This window comes from Thalassophryne amazonica, chromosome 22 (assembly GCF_902500255.1).
Source record: "Thalassophryne amazonica chromosome 22, fThaAma1.1, whole genome shotgun sequence".
Lineage (NCBI taxonomy): Eukaryota > Metazoa > Chordata > Actinopteri > Batrachoidiformes > Batrachoididae > Thalassophryne > Thalassophryne amazonica.
The window spans coordinates 23,126,846-23,145,820 of NC_047124.1; the positions used below are offsets into that span (position 1 = coordinate 23,126,846).

The 18,975-nt window shown below is 39.3% G+C and overlaps 1 protein-coding gene across 2 annotated transcripts in view; it reads left to right on the plus strand.

Moving 5' to 3' along the window:
* Window positions 1–542: 542 nt before the first annotated feature.
* The window catches only part of cntn1b (contactin 1b), a 39,668-nt gene continuing 21,235 nt past the window's right edge, over window positions 543–18,975 (plus strand). For both annotated transcript variants that reach the window (XR_004558691.1, XM_034163204.1), the window contains exons 1-8: window positions 543–672; window positions 12,219–12,343; window positions 12,475–12,510; window positions 12,592–12,718; window positions 14,931–15,112; window positions 15,332–15,427; window positions 17,012–17,224; window positions 17,332–17,431. Coding sequence is in view for 1 of the 2 variants with exons in the window: in XM_034163204.1 (XP_034019095.1) it covers window positions 12,289–12,343; window positions 12,475–12,510; window positions 12,592–12,718; window positions 14,931–15,112; window positions 15,332–15,427; window positions 17,012–17,224; window positions 17,332–17,431 (809 nt within the window). In the remaining variant the exon portion in view is untranslated. The remainder of the gene's footprint in view (window positions 673–12,218; window positions 12,344–12,474; window positions 12,511–12,591; window positions 12,719–14,930; window positions 15,113–15,331; window positions 15,428–17,011; window positions 17,225–17,331; window positions 17,432–18,975) is intronic.

Consider the following 18,975-nt stretch of genomic DNA (forward strand, 5'->3'; position numbering starts at 1 on the left):
TCTGAACCAAGCAACCCAGTTGTAGTAACTGTAATTGATACAAGTGTATCAAGAAATTTAAAAACTCATTTTGACTGTTTCAAACCAGTGAATACATTTTTAATATAGGTTTTGAAGTGTTTTGGCATGTCAAAAGAGAATCAGTTTCAAACAGTGAATTGTTTTCTAAATGTTTCAAAACAATGATTATTTTGGTTAAATATTGTAAAAACCTATTGACTAATTATATGACTAATATTGTGGAAGGGGCTGTACCCCCCTCCCCCTCCTCCGCCCCCCTGCTTACGCCTATGACCCAGTGGCGCATCATAAAAACTATTGTGGTAAAACTGTTGGGCCATTTTGTTTGCTGGTTTAAACACCTTAATAAAGTGTTATTGTGATTAAATAACAGAAAAGTTGTTCACATCGTGCATCCTGCTATGAGCGCGCGCGCGCTAATCAATCTACACGGGCGCAGCAGCAGCTGGTGCCCACGTGTGCCCCATCCTCCGTGTATTCTGGACCAATCACGGCCATTCCTCGCTGCCACCCGGAGGTGCCACTCATCCGCTCTCCTCCAATAGAAAAGTTAATCCGAACGGGACGCTCCGGTCGGTCGGGGCTGACGTGGGACGATGCGGTTCGGGTCCAGGTGTGCCGCGCACACAGCGTCCTGATTCTGCCTCAAAGGTAAGAGCGTCATGACATGGACGCGCGTGCATGGCTTAATAGGAGCTTGTGGGAAGACAAAAAATATACATTTAAAAAAATGCATGAATAAAAACCGGGGACGTGTTGAGCTCCGCGCTGCAGAAGTGGACCGGCACACGTGCGCAGTACCGCAATGCAGAACGGTGCCGCTGAAGTGATGTCAGGGACCGCGCGCGCGCTGTGCACAATGAATTTTAGGAGGCTGCTGTTTGTGGGAGAGGGACCGCGACAAAAGTCAGCAAAGGTCCCACAGAGGTTTGGTTTCACACAGAAAGCAGACTCAAGGTTAAAGTGTCAACTGGGCGTCAAGGACGCGCCGAGCGGGGCAACACCCTGCTCATGTTGGGAACTTAACAGGGGCCTAGTCACACATGTGGGTGTCGCACGAGATGTTGCCACATTTTGAAAACAGTATATGGTTAATTTTTTTTAAATACCTCATATTGTCCGTCCCCCACCCCTCCGCCCCAATTGATTGGAGGGTTGTTGTTTTCTGTTTCAAACATTTTGAAGCAGTGAGCCATTTCCATTAGAGTTTCAAATACTCTGAAGCAGTGAATCATATTTTGAAGCAGTTATTTCATTTAAGTGTTTGGAATATTCCAAAACAACTTATTTTCTGACATTGTGTTTCAAATATTCTGAAGCAGTGAATCATATTTTGAAGCAGCTATTTCATTTGAGTGTTTGGAATATTCCAAAACAACTCATTTTCTGACATTGTGTTTCAAATATTCTGAAGCAGTGAATCATATTTTGAAGCACTTCTTTCATTTGAGTGTTTGGAATATTCCAAAACAACTCATTTTCTGACATTGTGTTTCAAATATTCTGAAGCAGTGAATCATATTTTGAAGCAGCTATTTCATTTGAGTGTTTGGAATATTCCAAAACAACTCATTTTCTGACATTGTGTTTCAAATATTCTGAAGCAGTGAATCATACTCTGAAGCAGTTATTTCATTTGAGTGCTTGGAATATTCCAAAGTGTTAAAAAAATTAAAGAAATTAAAGTTCTTTAATGTAAAGGTGGTATTATTATTATTATTATTGCTGGTGCTGCTGTTGTTGTAGTTACAGTAGTAGTATTTTCAACACATTTTGAAGCAGTGAAACATTTTCTTTAAGTGAGCAGTTTAATACTATAAGCAATGAAGCAGCAAACCATTTCTTAAATTAATATTTCACTTAATGTTGAAACATTAGACAGCAGCAAGACCTTTTCCAAAGTATCATATTGTGTTTTGACGATTTAATACATCTTATTCTTGAAGCAGTGAATCATTTTCCAAATCAATTGGTGCATTCTGAGAATGTCAAAACCACAAAAAATTTAGATACAATTTTCTCATTGACACATTCACAGATTTTGAAACAGCTAATTATTTTCTGAAAATGATTGTTTCAAACATTTTGATGCAGTGAATCCTTTATTTAAAAAGTTTCAATAAGTATTTAAAATGTTTTAAATGCTTTTGAAAATGATTTGTTGCACATGTTTCATTTAATGTTTTGAGCATTTCAAGACAATTATTTGGCAACATAATTAGTTTATTTATTGGTTGGAATGTTTTTGAAAAAGTGAATTGGTTTGTGGCACTGTTGATTCATTGGGGCTTGAAACATTTCATAACAATGAGTCATAGTCTGAAACACTATTTCTTTGATTGTTTCACATATTTTGAAAGAGCTGCTTTGTAAAACAACAGGTTTGTTTGATTTTAATCTAATTAATGACAAGTGGAAGGTAATGTCTTCCTGACCTAAAACCAAAATTGAACAATAAAGTTTCATTTTAGTTCAAATAAACAAACAAATCCTGAAAACTGACATGACTGCAAATCTGTCAAACAAGCACTTATTTTTACCCTGACATCCTCTAAAAACTGCCTCTGGACATTGAATAGGAACCTAGAAAAACAGAATGCAAGAGGAATTAATCAGTCATTTCTTGAGGAATTTACTTAAAATGTGTTTTCACAGACCCAACCAGGGTTCAGTCGGTCACTGAGACACCAGGCTTAATACACAAACTGACCTAAATTTCACTGGTCTGTCCAAAGACGATCTGTGAAAGGATTACTGCCACCCAAAACACAAAATCACATGAGCTCCAATGGTCATCTAAAAAGCCAAATATTACATTTTTTTAAGGGTTGCCTTGTCAAATTATATAAAATATGAAATTCTTGCAAACCTTCCAAATAAAATCAGATTTTGATTGTTTTATACAGTAATGTGAACGCAGTCTTGAGGAGATAAAAATGGGATTTAGTTGTTTTGTTACGTAAGAAGCATCAACTCAGTGGGCTTTTTGGTTGCATGCTTTAATGTCTTTAAAGGGGTAGTACTCTTTTCGAGCAAGCTAACACAAGTCACCAGGTTTCTTAAAACAGATATTGAAGTTACATACTCCAGAGACACTCAGGTGATGCACTTAAAAATAAATAAAAATTACAGGGCTATGAAATATATGTGTGTGTGTTGCACTTCCGTGACATATGTCACACATTTTGCATACAGCAGGGGAGTTTCTATGTGTACAGTCATCAAATTGTAAGATTTTCACAATGTTTAATGAGAAACTCCACATATATTTAACAGTAAATGTACATAAAAACAGACTTCCCAGTATAATACATCTGGTGACGAACATTAGCTTGCTCATAAAGTGAATAATATGATCCATTTAAAGGGAATAAAGAAAACCTAAATTTATGTAATAAAAAATGACAAAGGGTTCTTAAACGATGTTTTTATAATGTTAATTATAAAAAATCGTATTTTCAGTGCGTGAAGGTTCAGTATAGTTTGTGTGTTAGTACCCTTAGCACTAGTACGTAGGTATTGACTGCTGGGTAATGTTAGCTAAACTGATGTAGCCACAATGATTTAAGCTATGTGTTGGTCATAGTTTTTAATACCCGTGGCCAGTCTACAAAAATATGTATGAATTTATCACCTAACCCCAGTTTAAGGTTTGTTTGTCTTAGCTAGCTTGTTATCTTTGAGATTAATGGCCATTTTTGCTCTTCATTCATCCCACCCTGGTCATGTAGGCCTTACATACATTCTACTTCTTTATCCATTTCTGGTTTGGCCGTGAGTTAGGAGCAGTCAAACACCCGTTTGAGCTTTAAACCAGCTCTTCAGTAACCCTGTAGAGACTTTCAGGGTCCCATTATCCCCTGAGTGCTTGGATGGGTTCCGGTCTGACTCGCCAGTTGCAAACAGCGAAAATGGTGTCACCACTCGTCACACTCAAGGAAAAGAAACGTACAGTAGTGTTCAGAATAATAGTAGTGCTATGTGACTAAAAAGATGAATCCAGGTTTTGAGTATATTTCTTATTGTTACATGGGAAACAAGGTACCAGTAGATTCAGTAGATTCTCACAAATCTAACAAGACCAAGCATTCATGATATGCACACTCTTAAGGCTATGAAATTGGGCTATTAGTAACAAAAAAGTAGAAATGGGGGTGTTCACAATAATAGTAGCATCTGCTGTTGACGTTACAAATTCAAAACTATTATGTTCAAACTGCATTTTTAGCAATCCTGTGAATCACTAAACTAGTATTTAGTTGTATAACCACAGTTTTTCATGATTTCTTCACATCTGCGAGGCATTAATTTTGTTGGTTTGGAACCAAGATTTTGCTCGTTTACTAGTGTGCTTGGGGTCATTGTCTTATTGAAACACCCATTTCAAGGGCATGTCCTCTTCAGCATAAGGCAACATGACCTCTTCAAGTATTTTGACATATCCAAACTGATCCATGATACCTGGTATGCGATATATAGGCCCAACACCATAGTAGGAGAAACATGCCCATATCATGATGCTTGCACCACCATGCTTCACTGTCTTCACTGTGAACTGTGGCTTGAATTCAGAGTTTGGGGGTCGTCTCACAAACTGTCTGCGGCCCTTGGACCCAAAAAGAACAATTTTACTCTCATCAGTCCACAAAATATTCCTCCATTTCTCTTTAGGCCAGTTGATGTGTTCTTTGGCAAATTGTAACCTCTTCTGCATGTCTTTTATTTACCAGAGGGACTTTGCGGGGGATTCTTGCAAATAAATTAGCTTCACACAGGCGTCTTCTAACTGTCACAGCACTTACAGGTAACTCCAGACTGTCTTTGATCATCCTGGAGCTGATCAATGGGTGAGCCTTTGCCATTCTGGTTATTCTTCTATCCATTTTAATGGTTGTTTTCCCTTTTCTTCCATGCATCTCTGTTTTTTTTTTTTTTTTGGCCATTTTAAAAGCACTGGAGATCATTGTAGATGAACAGCCTATAATTTTTTGCACCTGCGTATAAGTTTTCCCCTGTCCAATCAACTTTTTAATCAAACTACGCTGTTCTTCTGAACAATGTCTTGAACGTCCCATTTTCCTCAGGCTTTCAAAGAGAAAAGCATGTTCAACAGGTGTTGGCTTCATCCTTAAATAGGGGACACCTGATTCACACCTGTTTGTTCCACAAAATTGACGAACTCAGTCTGAATGCCACACTACTATTATTGTGAACACCCCCTTTTCTACTGTTTTTTTTTTTTACTAATAGCCCAATTTCATAGCCTTAAGAGTGTGCATATCATGAATGCTTGGTCTTGTTGGATTTGTGAGAATCTACTGAATCTACTGGTACCTTGTTTCCCATGTAACAAGAAATATACTCAAAACCTGGATTAATCTTTTTAGTCACTTAGCACTACTATTATTCTGAACACTACTGTACATATTCAAATGTAAGTTAATCAATATATATAGATAGATAGATAGATAGATAAAACAGCTGAGTGGATCCTTGTCATTTGATTGGTGCTTTGTATGTCACGTGACATGGATTATTCATCCCATTTGTGTTGCATTGCATTTAGAGTGCAATTTGGTTCCATTTAGCATGCAAATTTGGTTCCATACATTTGGTACCATTGCACTCTGCGTGCACACACACACACACACACACACACACACACACACACACACACACACACACAAAACAAATCCACTGCTGCTGTAGGAGCTGTTAGGAGGAAGTTAGAATGAAAAGCTGGACTAATTTCTGACGTGATTTTTTTTTTTTTCGCTGCATTGAGGAAGTACAGTCTTTTTTTTATTTATTTATTTATTTTTGGAAGTACACGTGCGCACAAGTGCCATCCCAGGATGTTAAAACAAACATGGCACGGAGTGTGTGTTCCTGATGGACGATGATTTTTTCTAACACACACACACAACTCCTATTTAAAGTTCATGTTGGACTTTAGCAACAGTGGAACACCAAACTGTGAGTCCCTTTTTTATTGTTTAGAAATTAATAAAATAGCAAATGACAAGGATCTATTGCTATCTATAGCTGTTATATAAAACAAATAATGAATGTTTTTACATTCTTTCAATGGTACGGATGTTTAATTCGGTGAAAGCTGGAACAAACCATTCAACGAGGCGAAGCTGAGTTGAATGGTTTGTTCCAGCTTTCACCTCATGAAATATTTGTACCATTGAACTCATAAACATTCATTATTTGTATAGGATATTTTAAATCCCAGGATGAATTGCACCTAGGTTATGTGCCACCAATATTTTCAATTCAGAAGGACCTTAATTTCCCGATAACTGGAAGGAAACAACAAATCTCCGCACAACGCCATGTTAGCGCGTGACCTGAACCACTCCGTGCGTGTAAAGGATCATGGGACCCTGAAGTCATCATACATGATGTCATTGATGTCATGTTATCAGTAAGGAAATTCTTCTGTGTTTACAGTCACACAAGCTGGTCATTTTTAACATAGTTACATGGTTAGTGGTCTGTTAGAAGCCACCAGTTCATTGGTTGAGAGTGGTCACATGGTCTAGAGTCAACTTCCTGTTCAGCCGTTTTATCAGAACAGATCCACTGGAGAACATTTTAATGCCTTTGCATTCTTGAATCTTCTGCTTGTTTAACGACTTCCAGAAGCATTGCGTGTAAGTAATTAGTTAAAATAAGTGCGATGAGTCAGTATTTCCGTTTGTTGTGTTTTTATACACTTTGTGATGCTGTGTAACACGAGCAGCTCACTGGTGTCATGTATGCAGTGATATTTAATTACCAGTCTCACTCAGGAAATTTGTACTTTATGTTCTGACTTAATTTACATGATTTGCAGTGTCTCTGTATGAGAATTACATTATTTTTACTGACAGTGGAGATAATTATACTCAAATGAAATGTTATTTTGTGATTAGTTTCGCAGATTCAGTAATTAGTAAGCTGTGTCCAAGACATTCCCAAGTAAAGGAGACGGAACTTTATTCCCCGTGTCTGGCTCATCGTTCAACCTACAATTACTGGCTGTTTAGCTAACTGTCAAACTGATTGTTTAGCTAACTGTCAACTCGTGCACAGTAGGCACGAACAGAATGCATGATGTCATTCGACCTATTGAGAAATCCCATAATTCCTTCTGCACCAGAGAGGCGCTGCAATCAAACAACATGAAATCCGCCACAATGTAAATTTTTATGCCTATCGTAACATTTATAAGAGACGGCATGCATGAGACCCTGAAAACTTGTAAAAAGCAGTATTCCAAATATTGTGTGCCTGTTACCTTCAACCTGAGTGGAACTTCATGAATGCAAACCCAATTCCAGACATCTTACATGTATGTTACTCTGGAACAAACGGTACAAACAGTGTTGTAAAGTAGAGGTGGGTGATACCGGGAATTTTGGTATTGATCTGATACCAAGTAAATACAGGCCCAGTATCGCCGATATTGATACCGATACTTTTTCATATTTAAGCTTCATAGATCCAAAGGCTCCAAAAGACCTAGGATAGAATTTTGCCAAACATTGTATGTGAGAACAAAATACTTTATTATCACAATCAACATTTGTGTTTAAAAAATATCACTCAACACAAACTTAAAACAAAATCTACTGAGGTAGAGGGCTGACTCGAGGAGAGTGCTGAGTGGGCGGGCCAGGCTGGGCCTATCCGCATGGCTGTTGGGTGGCGCCGCTGAGCCATGTGATGGCACAACAACAAAAGACCAGAGGGGGGAGGGTGCGCTGCTCCGTGTTGTGTGACATAGCGCAGCGCTGCTCTTACAGAGTGTAAACTTTGATGAATCTGCATGCGCAGCAGTCAGTGCATGCGGGAGAGAAAAAGCTTGAGTATCGTTCTTTTTATAGGGGTCGTTTAATATCAATACCAGCATTGGTATCAATATTATCGATATTAGGATCGATCCGCCCACCTCTATTGTAAAGCACAATAAGCAGGATGTTGAGAGCAAACTTCACTTTCCACCATAATGACATGAAGAGGACGAGATCGCGGCTCACGGTAATTCCCATTGTAAATAACGGTGAACTCACTTGAGATTCTCACATGTTTACATAAAACAAACAATAACAATGTCTAAAAGCCTAGATAATATATTCATTTATTATATTCAGTTTTAGGCACAAAGAGTTTTACCTTGCGATGTTAATGCCATTGTCCGTGTGAGCGTCTCAATGCGGGATTTTGTGGGATTTGAAATCTCAATCGGGCAAATGGAGGGTTTTTCCAATAGTCTGTGGATACACAGCGACTGTGAAAGTCGAAAAGAGCACTCAGAAGTTTGATTGTGAACAATATTTTAATATGACTCGGATTGTAAAAAATGAGAACTTGTCCTTTAAAATGGTTATCTTACAGGGGGGTTTGAGTTACATTTTAACGTAACTCAAAAGTACACATTATTTTGCGAGCTATTCTGATTTTGTTCTTTTAGCCTCTTCTTACTCACTCACACACACACACACACACACACTCTCTGGCCTGTTATTTTTCTGAATCACTGTGCGACAGTGGGAGTTCAAATGCTGCACTTGCTAACTGGAGTATTTGCAGTGTCATCGTGCAGAATTGATGTATAAGCAGCAAGGGTGTTGGCGCCGCACACGCTGTCTGGCACAGTACTGAAAGCTGAATGTGCACGTACTCCTTTATGGCTGTGCATAACTGCTAGCAGCTTCTGCTGAGTCATTCCTCATTCTGAGTCATTCATAGGCACAGTGGGAGATTCCAGCTAGCTGTGTGCGTCCATCATATTGTACAACGTTCACATCATCAGACAAGCAGCAAACAGTCTCTGTGCACTTTAAATATAACGCATTGAGCATTGTCTTCTTTATAATTTGCAGTTGTTTAATTAGTATCCCAGTGCAAAGTACAAGGATGTGTCTATATATATATATATATATATATATATATATATATATATATATATATATATATATATATATACATAGTTATTTATATTAATTATTAAGATAATATTGTCTATTTGCCCCATTGACGTATCCCATAATCCCTTGCGTGCCAGAGAGTCGCTGCAGTCAAACAACATATAGAGAATCAACATGATGACAGTTGTAAATGAATATTATACTACAATTATGTAATTTTTTTATGCTTTTCATCACGTTAATAAGAGACTGCTGCATGATACCCTGAAAACTTGCTAAAACAATTATAACAAATAATCCGTGTCTGTTACGTTTTAATCTGCGTGGAATTTAATAAACACAAACCGAATTCAGACATATTATATATATTAGTCTGGAACAAAGAGGACAAACAGTGTTGTAAAGAACAATAATCAAGACGTTAAAGAGCAAACTTCACTTTTTCCCAGAACGACATGATCAGGAAGTGAGCGTAGCTCACATCAGCTCCCACTGAAAATAACGGAGAGATAGTCTGTGATTCTCACGTTTACATAAAACAAACGCAATAACAACATCTATAAACCCAGAGAATATATTCATGAGAGTTTTAGGCACAATATAAAAATAGTTTTATGTTGCGATGTTAATGGTGTTGTCCATGTGCAGTGGTTAAAGTGCAGCATGATCAGAGCGTCTCAATGCAGTTCTCAATGTTACTGAGATCTCGCAGCGTGGCGACCTCTCCGAGGTTTTGCGGGATTTGAAACGTCAATAGGGCGAATGTGCAATTTGTACATGTTCAATAAAGCCCCTCTATCAATCAATCATATTTACATTTTAACAGCATTTGCAGGAGGGCGTGCATGTACGCATACACGAGCGGATGTTAGCATTCACACTGACATCTGTGAAATATCTTGTAAATAACTCCATAGGTGTTATCAGGTTACAAAAACAGCATTTTCAGTTTTAGAAGTGTTTATTTCTTGCTAGCTATAATATATGACAGAGGTTGTATTTACAGACAAACGAAACAGAGTTTGCAGCTAGCTAGACCAGTCTGTGACGTCGCCACGCTAAGATCTGAGAAATGTCTTGTAAATCACTTCAGAGATGTTATCAGGTTCCAGAAACAGCGGTTTCAGTTTTAGAAGTATTTATTTCTCGCTAGCTTTTACATAATATATGACTAAGAGGTTATATTTACACATAATAGAGTTTGCAGTTAGCTAGAGCAGCCGCTGATGTTAGTTGATTTGATTGGATGTCACCCCCACCCCTCAAAAAAACAAAACAAACAACAACAACAAAAAAAACAGAACAGAATGAAACAGAATGTGACTTTTTAACCTCTTAAAATACGCCAAGGTTAGCCATCTCTGAACTTGTCCAAGGTCTGTGTCCCAAGAATGCTCCCTGTGAATTTGAAAACTCTGGCAGTAATAGGACTGGACCTATGCTAAGCACAAACAGATGGACGGACAGACGCAACGTCTTCGCAGTACCCGATGGCCATATTTGATGGTGTCTGGTAATAAAGAAAGAACCTAACAAACATGTTGCATATAACTTCAACCACACATGCTCCTAATTTCCATCATCCACCAACCATCCAGCAGGTGGCAAACAAGTCTATGGATTATTACATAAAGCAAAGCATTTGTGCATCAAAGTTTTATATATATGTATATAATATACACACACACACATACATACACACCATTCTAATCCAATTACATTTTTTCCATGAATCTGATTGGTTAATCGTGTCAAAGATGTATTAATCTGACTGGTGTTCTGACGAGATGTCATTACTGCTGAATGTCATTCCTGTACTCCACACGCAACAGAAACTGCGCAAGTGCAGTATTGTCGGGACGCGGAACTTTCGAGACTCCATTCGTCAGAACACCATCTGTGTGCTCTGCTAGCTGTTAGTAGTGTTTGCTCAAAGTGAGAGAAAGTCGGGTGCCACCGCCGAAAAGGGTGAATTTAAACTACTGTACGAAAGTACTGATGTGGCTTCCGATACAGAATTACCGTTTCACGTTTGATGGATTTTCACATTTGATGGATAACTCCGCGCCCTGACCGCTGTTGGAGAGACGACTCACTGCTTCACAGTAAACCTTCCCTCACCGACCGAATTACCTACAGAAAAATAAACCATGCACATGATGGAATCGGATTAGAATGGCAATAACCCCCTTCGGACATTCATGCTGTTATATACGGTCGAAAATATCCGTTTTATCAGCTCCGCTAACGCGTCGCCCATAAAACTCCTTTTACCAGCAACACGTAGCGGGGCCGGTAAAGCAATATTTTCGACCGTATATCCCAGCATGAACGTCCAACACGTGATCGGACACAACAGAGTTATTCCCTAATTTTAATTTGGAGGCATACAAGATAAACGCATTCGTTGTTTTTGATTTAACCATACACTGTTAGTGGACAAACTCTCAAACGAGGTGGATCTGGAAGTCACCATGCTGGCAGTGTTTACTCCGCCAAACTAATTGTCAACCTCAACATGGGTAATGAGGTGGGTGGAGTGTGGGTATGACTGGTCTGACATGAGTGAGACAAATGAATTCCAAATATGTCCCCAACCCAGAGTTACCAAACAAGCTAAAGCTAACCTTGGTATGCAGGTTTCGTTAAAGTATATTTTTTTTGCAGACTGAGCTGTGGTTTGTTTGTTTGTTTTTTAATGGGTGGCTTGGGTGCAAGGTATGAAAATTCTAACTTGGCCTCTTTTACTGTAGATTAAATACATCAAGCTACTGATACCTGCTAACAGTGTTAATGGTGCTAACATACAAATCACATAATATAAGAAATTCATTCAATGGAAATATTGGAACACAGACTCTACAGGCGGCCATTTGGGACAGTTAACAGAAATGCTCAAAAAGGACAAACACAGTTGGTGCACTATGGCTCCTAGTTTCTTGTACCAGGACCGTGGACACGGCTCGCTGGTACACATTAGCTGTGACTCAAAGTGACTATGCCTGTAATTATTCATAACTTTGCAGTTTTAAATATCTTAAACTGATATGTTATCAAAAATACAGTTGGAAACTAGCTATACAAACCAAAATCAGGTTGTAAATATGTTTATTTCTGCTCTAAAGTTGGGGTTTTTAACTTAGAAGTCTTTTCCAACCAGCCTCAAGTGTTACAGTTTCATTTAGAAGCACCGGCGGTTGGGTTGTGGCTTTTACAAACTGGAGGGGATGGATTCATTTATTTATCAATGTAACTATTCATTCTAACCATTTCTAGTTCATGTCCCATCCATCAGCTTCTCCAGAGTGCCCAGCAATTCATTTGCCTCCCTGACTCTGTTTTGGTCATGACTTTCGCCGCTTTTATACTTGTGGCCCTCTCGTCCTCAGTCTCCATCACAGGTAGGCGATATGCCTTCTCTGTATCAAAATGTCTGTCGACATTATTGCACATTTAAAATTAATTCACAGCTTAATAAAACGTCCACAGAAAGCATTTAATTGGGATATTTGTTGGTGTTTTTGCATGGCAGTGGCGGTCCTGTTTGGTGAGCCCAGAATTTATGGAGGTGAGTTATGTAACAGATATTGTAAAATATACTGTAACATTTAAGGAAGAAAATGAATAAACATCATATCTGATGTGTCAGAGGATGCTACTGGCTACGGCCCGATCTTTGAAGAGGAGCCAGTGGATGTGGTTTACACTGAGGACTCGCCTGACAAGAGGATCTCCATGAATTGTAGAGCTCGGGCTAATCCACCAGCTTCATACAGGTAACACATCATGTAACCTTCAGGGGTGTAGCTATGAGGAATCACATGGGTGGGCTATGCAAATAATTGGGTGACATTCAGCTATGTCCCAACCATACATTATAAAAGTAAGTCCCTTCGGCTGCTCCCTTGTTTGCACTTAGGGTCGCCACAGCAAATCCAAGGTGGATCTGCATGTTGAATTGGCACAGGTTTTACGCCGGATGCCCTTCCTGACACAACTCCACATTACATGGAGAAATGTGGCAGGGGTGGGATTTGAACCCGGAACCTTCTGCACTGAAACCAAGTGCGTTAACCACTTGGCCACAACCCCTGCTCGTCCTAACCATACATTATAGAGATATATAATGCTTCATTAACCATGATATACCTAAGTCAAAATGTGGGCATGGAAATTGTAAAGAATTTAGAAATTGTATGCGTTTTCGTAATGCGATTATAAAAGTTAAACATTTAAAGAGGCTTACTCTTGTTGGATGCCCGTGCAACATTATGAAGTAAAATTTCACAGCCCTTTAAAAAATATCAGATCACACACTGCAATTATAAGGCATACTGCTGGCTGCAAAATAGTATTTTGAAGGCTGCATCTGGCCCCCTAGTCAGGGTTTAAGACCCTTCACTTGCAGTATGAAATGATGGTTAAAAATCACAGCTTCTGCTGTATGTAAATGCTTTCAGAAAGCACTTTCTTTGTGACCAGTTTCCCAAGGTCTTTTGCTAGCTAATTGCTGGACTCGTGTCATGACGTTATGGTAATGTCTTTCGTCATATGATTTGTTTTTATTGCTCATTAAATCACAGTGTTTTAAGATCTTATGCTGCTCTACTGAGTATGGTGAAGTCTAAAACATGAGTGATTAGCAAAATTGTCATTTATTAGCACTTCAGTGGGTCTTCAAGGGGTGTCAAAGTCCAATCCCTCATCCAGATTGTGACACCTAGGAAATGGATCAAGTAGGAAATTGTCTGTTGGGGTGAAACACCGTTGGGACCTTGTGCTCCCTGTGCCACTATGGTAGCCATGAAGGCCCAACAGGAAGACATCTTCTGGGGCTCTGATGATGCAGGAAGTCCTTAATGGTGGATCAGGAGAAGGAGGTGACGTCTTGTAACACAATAGCCGTGAAGGCGGATTAAGACTGCAGCAGGTCCTCGGCCCTGACCATTTCTGATTTCCCAGCCATCGTATCAGGCTAAGGATCTGTCAAGGACCGTGTGTTTGTCAGCATGCAATGCCATTCCCACGTTAAACAAACCCACGCACAGGTGTTTCTAGATTAACTTTAACAAGAGATCATCTTCCTCACCACCAAGGACTTGCCACCACGACGGGTCTACAAAATGGCAGCCATCGTCAATGTTAGTTGAAATCCATGCATGTGTTAAAAGCTACATCATGTCCAATTTGTAGGTGAGACATCAAGGACCATTTTGGCTCCAACAGTCCACTGCTACCAAATATTCTCGATGGCCACATGTAAATACTCATACTAGCCTACTATACATTAGGCAAAAATGAGTATGTCACCATCCATAGAGTATTTGAATACTCAGTAAGCCTTTAGTAGTAGTCTAATAGTACCTGGATGATCTACTGCCTCCATGCTGTGCAAATGGGCTGCAACGTGCCATCCCATGAGGCAGATGGTTCCTGGTAACCAAAGAAATCAACTTCCCGAGAAATTCAAAGAAGACAGTGGACATACATGAAAGCGGCGTTTTGCGATTGCAAAATCGAAATTTTCACAGCATACATGTGTATGCACTTATGTGTTATCTGTAAACATATGGGTCAAATGATAAGTAAACTGGCGTTGGTGTAGTATGTCTGATTTGTGTCCGCAATACTCACATACTTACTTCTAGAAGACACTACAGTAATGGTTGGCCTTTAACCGACATTCTTACATACTGAGTTTTCAGATGTAGGGTATGTTTACTAGTTCTCTGGAACTTGGAAACCAGTATGCTGAGTGAAGCAAAGCCATGCACAGGAACCTTAGCAACATTACCAATAAGTTGGACTCATCACATCACATTAGCTTTGTCAACGAGTTCTAACGGGACCTCAAAAATTCAACTGATGCATTGGCTCAAAGTGCACGACTTTGACCTCACGTGATTAGATGTATACGAAAATCACACCAGGAATATTTCAAAATGTTTTCCCATCGTCTTTTCTCCATGCATTCTGCATCACCACCAGGTGGCGGCGTGACAACTGGGAGATCAAGCTGATGGAGCAGCCAGATGAGTACTACAGCCTGGTCGGGGGGAACCTTGTTATCACAAACCCTAAACAGAAGAAACACGCCGGGACGTACACTTGTGTAGCGAGGAACATATACGGCACCGTCATCAGCAAGGAGGCCAGGGTCAAGTTTGGATGTGAGCACTGTTTTTAAACTTGCATTGATCAAACAATTTGGATTCAAAAGTCACATGGCTTTGTCAATCCTGTCCTACTGTTTATGGATGGCTGTTTCTCCAGATTGTGCAGAAGGGACAATTTTCAGAATGTCAACACTCCAGTTTTTATAGCTTGTATTTTTGTTTTTGTTCCTGTGCGGTTCCATTCTTTGATATTATTGCTTCATCGCCTTGGAGTTGTGGAGGAGTTTCCTCAGGAGGAGAGAGACCCGGTTTATGTCAAAGAAGGACAAGGTGCTGTTCTACTGTGTGTACCTCCCAAAGCCTGGCCAGGTATGCATACTTCACGTCCTTATGTCTCCATCAGACATGACCAGTGTAAATATCAGTAATATTTTACGATGGATTGTGCAGTCTGTCATTGGATTTAAAAGATGGGATCATTAGAAAGGTGACTAATATTGTTAATAGTCACCAAAGATGTAACCAATTCCTTGGAATAGCCATAATAAATATTCTAAGTATTGGGCCCAAATTTAGATCTTGGACCTGTGGCCTTCACTTTTTACTAATTTTTGTAAAGGTCATATTATTTTTTTTTTCTTCGGCCAACCCTCAGTCATTCCACCAATTTTGTCCAAATCAGACCAATTCCAACTCTTGGAATGTGAGGGCTCTTATTAGAAAACAAGGTGCCATCTTTGACTTATGATCATATTGCATTGTTTTCCATTGGCTCCCAGTTGAGTCTAGACTCACTTTTAAAATCTTGGTCCTGACGTTCCGAGCCCTTCATGGTCAGGCTCCTGGATATATTAAAGATCTGATTCAGCCTTATATACCTCTGCCCGTAGTCTCAGGTCTTCAGGTCACAACCTGCTGATGGTTCCAAGAACCTGCTTTAAAACCCAAGGTGACAGATCTTTTAAAGCCACAACTCCTCGTCTCTGGAACGAACTGCCACTTTTCCTGCATTCCCTGGAATGTGCTGAGACTTTTAAGAAGCATTTGAAGACTCTTCTCTTTAATAAGGCTTTTCAGAACTGACCAATTGTTAACCTTGTCCTTTGTTTTATGTATGATTTATTATTTTTTTTATGGTATTTTAACCTGTGAAGCGCTTTGTGACCTATGTCTGTGAAAGGCGCTATATAAATAAAATTTACTTACTTACTTTTCTTATTTCTTTTCTACAAATAATTGCAAAGTGGCAACTAAATCTGTGGGATTAGCAAGTCACAGTGGTTGACATAGAGCTTAGACACCAAGTTAGCACAGACTGTGTATACAGTATACTGGGCAAATCCCTAGGTGATGTCACCTATGGACATCATGAAGCGTGGGTTTGAGGTTCAAATGGAGTGACTCCAAATGTCACCATCTTGGTACTGCTTAGCTCATGGCCAACCCATAAATGAGTAAAGAGGTAGAACACGAGCCTGACCTGGACAGGAAGAATGAAGTCCGCACATCTTACGGTTACCAATCAAGCGCAACAAAGGCTAAATGGTAAACTTTAGTTGAGGAGTTTTCTGATAAATATGTACTTTTATGGACTGATTGGTGCCTTGCAGGTGGCTTGAGTGTGAGTATTAAAATGCATGACCATCGTATTGCTTTATTAACCGCTGCACCACTAGTGGACCTGATGTCACCAAGCTAACTAGCATTTATTTTTACAATCTTGTCTTAACAATATTGAACAAATGTTTTTACAGAAAGGTTCATTCAAAGGATGGATTTTTTAAAATTACATAAAGCATCGTAGTTTGCTATTGTGATGCCGTTCAAGCCATGCTTGTGACGTGGAAGTGACTTAAGTTTCACGACAAGAAGAATATGTTCATAAAGTGAATCTATTTCAATTTTACTTTATAGCGATGCCACATGGGTTTTACTTGATTTCGTCTCTTCCAGAGGAGGTGACCTACCGCTGGATCTACAACGAGTTCCCAGTCTTCCTGCACACAGATCATCGACGGTTTGTCTCCCAGAAAACAGGGAATCTCTACATTTCCAAGGTGGAAGCTCAGGATGCAGGAAACTATTCCTGCTTTGTTTCCAGCCCCATCATTGGAAAAAGCGTCTTCTCAAAGTTCATCCCCCTCATTCCTTTACCACCTGATGATGGTTAGTGTCAGTCTTTCAGACTACATTATATATATGTCCATCTCGGTGCATTCATATTCATTATTGTCTGTAATATATTCTAAATAATAGGTATCATTTTCTTTCAGGTGAGGAACGTAAGTATCCTGCAGACATCAGGGTGAAGTTCCCGGATACTACGGCCATGTTGGCCTCTAATATTACATTGGAGTGCTTTGCTCTGGGAAAGTAAGTTTTGGTGATGTATTGTTCCGTTTTAATCTCTGTACTGATAACGATTATCGACCTGCTTGATTATCGGCACCGATATCAGTCGACCCCAAATATATTGACCTAGAACTCAAACACTGTAACAGGCTAACCGGCTAGATAATGTACAGTAGTGTTCAGAATAATAGTAGTGCTATGTGACTAAAAAGATTAATCCAGGTTTTGAGTATATTTCTTATTGTTACATGGGAAACAAGGTACCAGTAGATTCAGTAGATTCTCACAAATCCAACAAGACCAAGCATTCATGATATGCACACTCTTAAGGCTATGAAATTGGGCTATTAGTAAAAAAAAAAGTAGAAAAGGGGGTGTTCACAATAATAGTAGTGTGGCATTCAGTCAGTGAGTTCGTCAATTTTGTGGAACAAACAGGTGTGAATCAGGTGTCCCCTATTTAAGGATGAAGCCAGCACCTGTTGAACATGCTTTTCTCTTTGAAAAGCAGAGGAAAATGGGACGTTCAAGACATTGTTCAGAAGAACAGCGTAGTGTGATTAAAAAGTTAATTGGAGAGGGGAAAACTTATACGCAGGTGCAAAAAGTACAGGCTGTTCATCTACATACAATGATCTCCAATGCTTTAAAATGGACAAAAAAAAAAAAAAAAAAGACACGTGGAAGAAAATGGAAAACAACCATCAAAATGGATAGAAGAATAACCAGAATGACAAAGGCTCACCCATTGATCAGCTCCAGGATGATCAAAGACAGTCTGGATTTACCTGTAAGTGCTGTGACAGTTAGACGCCTGTGTGAAGCTAATTTATTTGCAAGAATCCCCCGCAAAGTCCCTCTGTTAAATAAAAGACGTGCAGAAGAGGTTACAATTTGCCAAAGAACACATCAACTGGCCTAAAGAGAAATGGAGGAATATTTTGTGGACTGATGAGAGTAAAACTGTTCTTTTTGGGTCCAAGGGCCGCAGAAAGTTTGTGAGACGACCCCCAAACTCTGAATTCAAGCCACAGTTCACAGTGAAGACAGTGAAGCATGGTGGTGCAAGCATCATGATATGGGCATGTTTCTCCTACTATGGTGTTGGGCCTATATATCGCATACCAGGTATGCCCTTGAAATGGGTGTTTCAACAAGACAATGACCCCAAGCACACTAGTAAACCAGCAAAATCTTGGTTCCAAACCAACAAAATTAATGCCTCGCAGATGTGAAGAAATCATGAAAAACTGTGGTTATACAACTAAATACTAGTTTAGTGATTCACAGGATTGCTAAAAAAGCAGTTTGAACATAATAGTTTTGAGTTTGTAGCATCAACAGCAGATGCTACTATTATTGTGAACACCCCCTTTTCTACTTATTTTTTTTTTTACTAATAGCCCAATTTCATAGCCTTAAGAGTGTGCATCTCATGAATGCTTGGTCTTGTTGGATTTGTGAGAATCTACTGAATCTACTGGTACCTTGTTTCACATGTAACAATAAGAAATATACTCAAAAACCTGGATTAATCTTTTTAGTCACATCGCACTACTATTATT